At 51.1% G+C, this 9,242-nt stretch overlaps 1 protein-coding gene across 1 annotated transcript; it reads right to left on the minus strand.

Annotated features, from left to right (window-relative positions):
* Nucleotides 1-5,866: 5,866 nt before the first annotated feature.
* On the minus strand, nt 5,867-7,761 carry LOC136167836 (cathelicidin-3-like). The gene is made up of 4 exons (XM_065935383.1): nt 7,564-7,761; nt 6,865-6,972; nt 6,632-6,703; nt 5,867-6,034 (listed from the first exon to the last, which is right to left on the minus strand). The coding sequence occupies exons 1-4, from the start codon at nt 7,759-7,761 to the stop codon at nt 5,867-5,869; spliced, it is 546 nt and encodes a 181-aa protein (XP_065791455.1).
* Between the last annotated feature and the right edge of the window lie 1,481 nt (nt 7,762-9,242).

Consider the following 9,242-nt stretch of genomic DNA (forward strand, 5'->3'; position numbering starts at 1 on the left):
TTCTGTTTGACCTGCCTTTCACCTTGAGAAGTCCTCCCTGACCTGCAACCACACAAGGAAACTTCTCTTGGCTCGCAGAGACTTCAGAACGTCCCTTCTGATTTGACCTCAGTGACTCCCTGCCCAGTGCTTCAGTTGAACACCGATGGAGGTGGGGGGCGGGGCCCACTGGGAGGACAAGAGAGCACAACTGGGAGAAACAGTGTGCCCAAGGGACAGAGGAGTCCTGAGACCATGAAGCCCATTCTAATCCATCACCAGCATCACTAATCCATTCTAATCCTCATGTGCCCAGGAGGCCTGGGGTGGCTTGTGCACTCAGTTGCCCTGTGGAACCCTTGGGGGCTTGGCCAGGCTACCTTGGAAGGTAGCAGTCTGGATGGACAGTGCTGGTTGCCCACTCAGTCTTGGAGGAGGAAAGAAAGTTGGGCTTTGTGAAATCTGGTTACACAGCCCAGATATTGCCCCAGAGGCACCTTGGTCAAGCTGTATCCTTTTCCCAAGTAAAAGGAGGAAAGGGAGATGATTGCAATAGAAAATAGCTAGCAATACACATGGTTACTGGGTGACTGCAAACCCTGACACCCTCCCTGTGCTTTCCTGCCTGTGCACCTTTGCCTTTGCTCAGACTTCAGACTGAAGTCCCCTCGCCCATCCTCTCTGGATGCAGTGGCGTGTCCTCTGCCAGGTTCAGGCTGCACCTCCTGTGATGCCGAGTGTGAGCCTTCCATGCCTCCAGGATCCTGGTTTAGTCCTCACCGCCTGTCAGAACAGAGCTCTTCTCAGGAGACACACCACACCCATGTCCCAAGCCAGGTTGCCCCCAACTCCACAGCCGGTCTTTGGGAAATCCACATACACTTTCACCCCAACAAAATTGGATAGGAGCCCTGATCCTGCATCACCCCCTCCTTTTCTCCTGCCAGCCACCCTTCCAGTCCCTGAGACTCTGGGGCAAGTGGAATGCAAACCCAGCTCTAAACAGTTCCCTGAACTCTGGGAACACCCACCAGCTCTCTGTGTAGATCGGTTGACAAGGAAAATGAGACCCACAGGTAACTCTTTCAATCAAGGACACCACCAGTCACTAGGAAATGGCAGACCCAGTGGGGGACCCAATCCCTCCACTGACCCAGCATGCTGTCCACCACTCGGGGACCAGTGGAGGGCGATTTGGCCCTCCCTCCTGCCCTCTGCAGGAAACAGGGAAGGTTCCAATGAGCTGTGAGGGTGGACTTGGGTGAGGGCTGAGCATCAAGACCCTCTCTCTGCTCATGGTCTACTTCCTCCTTCCCAGTGACCACTTCAGGTGAAGAAAGAGATGGGGAGGCTAAGTCCTCCTGGAAACTCCTCATCCAGGCTGGGATTTCCCAGGCACGGGGTTTGATGAAGCAGGCCAACTGGCAGGGGGGGCAGTACCATCCCACCTCCAGGAACTGGGGGCGTGGGGTGCATAAAACCAACAGAGGCTGCACCAGCCACACCATAGCCAGAGTACTTGGAGGGCATCGAGGTGACTGCTCTGAGTCAGCCTTGAGCCCAGTCATTCCAAAGGCCTCAGCTGAGCCAAGCTCGGGCTCCAAATCTCACCACCACCAACCACAGCAAACCTCCTACCAGCTCCTCTGAGCAGGATCTGGGGCTGTGTGACAAGGTGACCCGGACCCGCCTTGGGGCTGAGCAGGAAGGTGCCTGAGCTTTGCAGAAGAGAACCAGGCTCAGGCCCAGCCCTAGGCAGTGAACAGACTGTGGGGCATGGGTACCATTCCTGTGAGTGGGTTTTTTCTGGGGACAAGGGTGTAGAGAGGGCAGCTGGGTCCCAGGCCAGACCTGTCAGCAGAGAGACTGAGTGGGTGTTCTCTCCCCAAACAGGACTCTGGAATCCGCAGGTACATCAGAAAAGCAAATCCTCTTTCATTCTTCTACCAGGACAAAGACTTGCAAACCCTCGCGATCTCAGGGTCAGCCTCCTGAGATCACGATCTTCAAACAGGAAGTGAGCTGAGCCCATTCAGACATCAACTTCTGGGAGGATGGAGGATGACAGGGCCCTTCACATGAAGCCCACACACTCCTCCATTTTTCCTGGGTGCCTCTGTGTTCCCTCTCAACTGACTGGCATGCCCTAGTGGAGGTCTTCCATCTGTCCATGGGTGCCCTGGGAAGGTAGAAACAGCCCTTTCAGAAACGAAAGACCTATATATAGAAAACTATAAAACACCGATGAAAGAAATCAAAGATGACACAAATAGATGGAGAAATATACCACATTCACGGATTGGAAGAATCAATATAGTGAAAATGAGTATACTACCCAAAGCAATCTATAGGTTCAATGCAGTCCCTATCAAGATACCAACGGTATTTTTCAGAGAACTAGAACAAATAATTTCACAATTTGTATGGAAATACAAAAAACCTCAAATAACCAAAGCAATATTGAAAAAGAAGAATGGAACTGGAGGAATCAACCTCCCTGACTTCAGGCTATACTACAAAGTAACAGTCATCAAGACAGTATGGTACTGGCACAAAGACAGAAACATAGATCAATGGAACAAAATAGAAAGCCCAGAGATAAATCCATGCACCTATGGATACCTTATCTTTGACAAAAAAGGCAAAAATATACTGTAGGGAAAAGACAATCTCTTTAACAAGTGGTGCTGGGGAAACTGATCAACCACTTGTAAAAGAATGAAACTAGAACACTTTTGAACACCATACACAAAAATAAACTCAAAATGGATTAAAGATCTGAATGTAAGACCAGAAACTATAAAACTCCTAGAGGAAAACATAGGCAAAACACTCTCTGACATAAATCATAGCAAGATCCTCTGTGACCCACCTCCCAGATTAATGGAAATAAAAGCAAAAATAAACAAATGGGACCTAATTAAACTTAAAAGCTTTTGCACAACGAAGGAAAGTATAGGCAAGGTGAAAAGACAGCCTTCAGAATGGATAAAATAATAGCAAGTGAAGCAACTGACAAAGAATTAATCTCAAAAATATACAAGCAACTCCTGCAACTCAATTCCAGAAAAATAAGTGACCCAAGAAAAAATGGTCCAAAGAACTAAACAGACATTTCTCCAAAGAAGACATACAGATGGCTAACAAACACATGAAAAGATACTCAATATCACTCATTATCAGAGAAATGCAAATCAAAACCACAACGAAGTACCTTCTCACACCAGTCAGAATGGCTGCTATCAAAAAGTCTACAAACAGTAAATTCTGGAGAGGGTGTGGAGATAAGGGAACCCTCTTACACTGTTGGTGGGAATGCAAACTAGTACAGCCACTATGGAGAACAGTGTGGATATTCCTTAAAAAACTGGAAATAGAACTGCCATACGACCCAGCATTCCCACTGCTGGGCATATACACTGAGGAAACCAGAATTGAAAGAGACATGTGTACTCCAATGTTCATCACAGCACTGTTTACAATAGTCAGGACATGGAAGTAACCTAGATGTCCATCAGCAGACGAATGGATAAGAAAGCTGTGGTACATATACACAAAGGAATATTGCTCAGCTATTAAAAAGAATGCATTTGAATCTGCTTTAATGAGGTGGATGAAACTGGAGCCTATTACACAGAGCGAAGTAAGTCAGAAAGAAAGAACACCAATACAATATATTAACACATATATATGGAATTTAGAAAGATGGTAACAATGACCCTATATGCGAGATAGTGAAAGAGATGTAAAGAAGAGACTTTTGGACTCTATGGGAGAAGGCAAGGGTGGGTTGATTTGAGAGAATAGCATTGAATCATATGTATTATCATATGTGAAATAGATCGCCAGTCCAGGTTCAATATATGAGACAGGATGCTCAGAGCTGGTGCACTAGGATGACCCTGAGGGATGGGATGGGGAGCGAGGTGGGAGGGAGGTTCAGGATGGGGAACACATGTACACCCATGGCTTATCATGTGAATGTATGGCAAAAACTACTACAATATTGTAAAGTAATTAGCCTCCAATTAAAATAAATAACAATAAGTAAATAAAAGAAAAAAAAAAAAAAAAAAACAGCCCTTCCCGTGGCTCTTCCCAGGTTTTGACATCTAGTGTGCGCTTTGGAAAATAAAGACATCGATACTCAGTTTCATCAACAATGGTGGACTCCAGTCAAGTGTTCTGGTACCAACTCTCCTCTCTGCAGTTCTCATTGTCTCAGCAGTACAGACAGGATCAGGTGGCATGGAGCTTGGGAGGCATCAACACGCTGGCAGGAACATTCACCGTTTTGAAGCTACCAGGATCTTAACAAGCAGCTAAAAAAGAAATCCTGATCATTTTACAATTGGCTCTGGCAAGCCTGTATCACTGGTACAGACACAACAGAGTCCTAAACTTCCCTGTAGGGTTTCCTCCCACAGTGAGGAGTGATGTAGAGTGAGATGCATGAACTTTCCTGAAATCAGCCCCGCCTACTCACCAAGAGGAGACAAACCTGACAGGTAACAAAAACACACCCTCTGTGAGATCCTGCATGCTGTCCCTCTTCGAGAAAGGAATCTGTGTCTTGACCCGGAAACAGACCTAAGACAAGTATTAGTGGAAGTAGTTTATTTGGGAGGCAATTCCAAAAAGCTCTAGCAGGGATGTAGAGACGGGAGAGAGGGCAGGGCCTGAGTCAGAAGAGTACATTCAATGAAGAGGTTACTGAAGTGCACAGAACCTCAGACAGAGGTGTGATATGTCTGGGAGTGGGCTACCCCAAGGACTAAGGGAGAGGAGGTGTTTTTCCATCAAGTCCCCTCAATGGTTAGTTGAAGCTGCTCCCTGGATACAAACTCCCCAGTGCTTCCAGTATGCCCCAGGGCAAAGGTCAGCTAGAGAATGGGGAGTGGACAGGACACGAACAGTGTTTGAAACACCGGGGCAAACACATGTGATCTGTGTGTCACTCTGTGTCTCTCACCCTTATCCAGTGCTCTTCACCCCAGTGAGCAGGATGCTTATATTTAATGGTGCAAATTTTTATACCATGTGATCTGTAAGCACAAACCCACCACTGAAATCTGGGACCAGGTAAGGAAACAGAGATGTGTCTCAATGCAACAGGGAAAGGCAAAAGGAGTGGGCTTTTCCAGAGTTAAATTTGTCAAGAGAAAAAAAAAAATTTGTCAAGGGCAGGTGGAACATTCTGGACATTGAACTTTCCAGCTTAGCACTGAGACTGAACTGTGACTCTGTGAGTGTTTACTCAGGTGAGAAGCCTGGCCCCTCATGGACTGTCAGCTGCATGTGAGCTGGAGGAGCAGCCCCACCAGCACTGCACACACAGCAGGTCTCCGTATGTCCTGCTGGCTGTTGAAGGAGGGCAGGAGCGGGAGGAACCCGAGGATGGAGACACTGTCTTGGAGCTCCTGGGCCTGCTGCCTTCCCCCATGTCCTCCTGGAAGGAACAGGGGCCTCACGCTTCTCTGTGTTCACAGGAGTGATCTCACACACACACAGATACACACATGCGCATAGACACACACCTATACACAGACACACACAGACACACACACACAAAGGAGGCCTCTCAGACTTAAGGACTCGGTCTCAGTAAGTGTTAAGAGGTGAGAAAATTGAAACTGAGCATGGGGGAAAGTTGTTTTCACAAGAATTTATTTTTCACCATCCAGAAGTCTAAGTCAAACAAATCAGACCCTTAGGATCCTTCCGTGGACTCAGAATTCATTAAAATTCTTTAATGGGTGTGATGTCGACCAATCCTTCACTCTTTTCCAGGAAACCTTGGAATGGGAGTTGTCAGGAGGAATGGATGTGGACTCAGCATTGGTCTTGGCCGTAGTGCTAACCTTGACGTTGGCCTCTGCAATGATTATCACAATAGCACTGGAACTGGCCTTGGCCATGGCCGTGGCCGTGGCCGTGGCCGTGGTAAAGGCAATGGCCTTATAATTGGCTTTTGCCCTGGCCGTGGTAAAGGCAATGGCCTTATAATTGGCCGTGACAAACGTCGAGTCCGGCGAAATCTCCTGACACTCTGAAGCTGTAAACCATGACAAAACAGATTTGTTGTGAGACCGTGCAAGGGTCAAGACAAGATCCCTCACTTTACACCTGAACAGCCTTCTAAGTGGGACACCACTAGTGTTGGGCCCTGTTCACCCTCTGGCTGTAATCTTTGAAGCATATGATTGATTCCCTATATACAGATACTTGTGGAGAAACTGAGGTCCACAGACAGCATGGGGCTTCCCAGGCTCACAAGCCCATCCTAGCAAAGCTGGATTAGAGCAGGGGATTAGAGATCATTACTAAGTCGGTTCCTCTCAACTTCAGCCCAGTCAGAATCCCCTGGAGGCCTTGTGAAAATACAAATGGCTGAACCCCCTCGCCCCCAGGTCTGATTCAGGAGATCTCAGACATGAGAATCTGTCTCATGTCAGTTCCCAGGTGGTGACCGCATTAGAGAACCACTACTCTAAGGGATGCAAAGCCAGGGCTGGAGACCTGGGGCTTGGGGGAGGGAGGGGCCGGGGTAGGAGGGCTTTTTTCTGCCCTGGATGGGGCAGAGGGTCATTGGTCCAAAGCATGTTCCACACACTACCCCCTAGAATACCCCAATCAAGAAGGGGCCACTCACCTCATTACAGTTTAGGTCAAACTGGTCATTGGACTGGTCCAGGGTGACTGTCCCCACACACTGCTTCACCAGCTGGAAGGGGAGTTTCCAGGTCAAACTGGAATCCCCTAGGCGATAACCTCCCTGGCTCACCCTTCCTCCCAGCCCAGGGCTAGAGATCACCACTGAAGGCCCCTGGTTAGCTCCCTGAGAAGCATTTATCCCAGCCCTCAGCCTCCAGCCCCCAAGCTCACCCCATTCTCCTTGAAGTCACACTGCTCCAGGGGCTGCTGACTCGTCTTGGGGCACACAGTCTCCTTCACCCTGAAGCTCACAGGCTTTCGAGCACTGTGGTCCTCCACCTGGTCAAAGATCAAAGTGGGGAGACTGGGCTCGGGCTTCTGTCTCCCTGCCCCCACCCAGACGGCAGCCTCTCCAGCCCCCTGCGTGTCCGGCCCTGGGCTTGGTGCTGGGAGCCCAGGGGAGGGGACAGAGCCCGTCCCCGGCCTCACGGGCACCCAGAGAGCAGGAGTGGACTGCACGGCAGCGCTGAGGGCAGCGCCTCCCCGCAGAGGGGCTGAGGGAGGGCAGGGCCGCCTTCAGGGAGAGCCCTTGTACCTGGAACCTCCAGGCTGACAGAGGCCTCCCTGGCAGGGAGACACCACGGTGCAGAGGGGGCTTCAGCAGGGACGTCGCCTCACAGAGCCTGTGACCCCCTCCATCCCTGGAGCTCCCAGAAGTCCTGGGAGTCAGGTGTGCAGGGCACCTGTTCCCACAGCAGAGATGCTAAGGCAGGAAGCCTGGGGCTGGCAGGGGACCCAGGTCTGGGAAGGTTTTCTGGAAGTGGTGGGAGCCACTTAGAGGGCAAAGTGCCTTCCTGACAGGAGGAACAGCCTGAGCGTGGCCAAGGCAGGCAGGAGAAGGGCCCAACCACAGTCCCCTCCCAAACTCACATCCTTGGGAGGCGGGTCTAGCTCCAGGAGGCGGTAGAGATTAGCTTCTGAGGACCACTCATTAAGCTGACCCACAGCACGAAGCACGGCCTCCCTGTAGCTGAGGGCCTGGGCCCTGGCTGAGGGCAGTGCTAGTCCCAGCAGCAGTAGCCACAGTGACCACCGTCCCAGGGAGAGGCTAGGCCTCTGGGACGCCATGGTTCCCAGTCTGCCTCCTCCCACCTGAGTGACCCTCCTTTTATTTTCAGCCTGGACCTGATGCAAACGATAAACCAGGAACCTTCCCCATCTCTGCCCTCCTCCCAGGGTGTGAGCTGGACTTGCCACAGTCCTTGCTGTTGCCTCATGGGGTTTCTGGGCAGTGGGCAGGGAGGACCCTGGGCAAGGTGAAGAAATGGTTTCTCCATCTCTCTTAATACCTTGGCCTCTCTGGGGCACATGGGGAGTATCACAGGAAGCCTTGCTCAGGTGGGTTGTGCCCTCCAAGAGGGAAGGAGTAGACAGTGTCTACATCCCCTCTGACCTCCCTCCACTCTTGCCCAGCTCCTCCTCCAGTCTCCTTTCCTCTCAGTGAAGCCACAAGCCCCAGAGTTCAACTTCTTTGTGTTCCAGGCTCTTCCCTAACTACTGTCCACCTTCCACACCATCGTCTAGGGCTCCTGCCAGCCACTGATGTGACCACTGACCAGCTGCCTTCAGGCAAGGGCACCAGGGCCTGGATACTGATCCTCATCATTGTCCACACCCCAGCCCTGTGGTTCTCAGGTGTCAGCGTGCCCCACCCACCCCAACCACAGGCCACCTCAGAGCCTCCTGCTCTCCTCCCATCTCTGCACATGATGCCTCTGTTGACCTGCCTTTCACCTTGAGAAGCCCTCCCTGGCCTGCAACCACACAAGGAAACTTCTCTTGGCTCGCAGAGACTTCAGGACATCACTTCTGATTTGACCTCAGTGACTCGCTACCCACTGCTCAGGTTGAACACCGATGGAGGTGGGGGGCGGGGCCCACTGGGAGGACAAGAGAGCACAGCTGGGAGAAACAGTGTGCCCAAGGGACAGAGGAGTCCTGAGACCATGAAGCCCATTCTAATCCATCACCAGCATCACTAATCCATTCTAATCCTCATGTGCCCAGGAGGCCTGGGGTGGCTTGTACACTCAGTTGCCCTGTGGGACCCTTGGGGGCTTGGCCAGGCTGCCTTGGAAGATGGCAGTCTGGATGGACGGTGCTGGTTGCCCACCCTACTCAGCCTTGGAGGAGGAAAGAAAGTGGGGTTTGTGAAACCTGGTTACACAGCCCAGATATTGCCCCAGAGGCACCTTGGTCAAGCTATATCCTTTTCCCAAGTAAAAGGAGGAAAGGGAGATGACTGCAATAGAAAATAGCTAGCAATACACATGGTTACTGGGTGACTGGTAACCGCGACACGCTCCCTGTGCTTTCCTGCCTGTGCACCTTTGCCTTTGCTCAGACTTCAGACTGAAGTCCCCTCGCCCATCCTCTCTGGATGCAGTGGCGTGTCCTCTGCCAGGTTCAGGCTGCACCTCCTGTGATGCCGAGTGTGAGCCTTCCATGCCTCCAGGATCCTGGTTTAGTCCTCACCGCCTGTCAGAACAGAGCTCTTCTCAGGAGACACACCACACCCATGTCCCAAGCCAGGTTGCCCCCAACTCCAC

Source organism: Muntiacus reevesi, chromosome 4 (assembly GCF_963930625.1).
Source record: "Muntiacus reevesi chromosome 4, mMunRee1.1, whole genome shotgun sequence".
NCBI lineage: Eukaryota > Metazoa > Chordata > Mammalia > Artiodactyla > Cervidae > Muntiacus > Muntiacus reevesi.

What these genes read in the sequence shown, in the direction of transcription:
- LOC136167836 (XM_065935383.1), bottom strand. Translation starts at nt 7,761, where the DNA reads ATGGCGTCCCAGAGGCCTAGCCTCTCCCTGGGACGGTGGTCACTGTGG. An exon ending in GTGACTTCAAGGAGAATGGG is followed by an intron (nt 6,704 to 6,864) that starts GTGAGCTTGGGG and finishes CTCCCCTTCCAG; the next exon opens with CTGGTGAAGCAGTGTGTGGG. An exon ending in TTGACCTAAACTGTAATGAG is followed by an intron (nt 6,035 to 6,631) that starts GTGAGTGGCCCC and finishes CATGGTTTACAG; the next exon opens with CTTCAGAGTGTCAGGAGATT.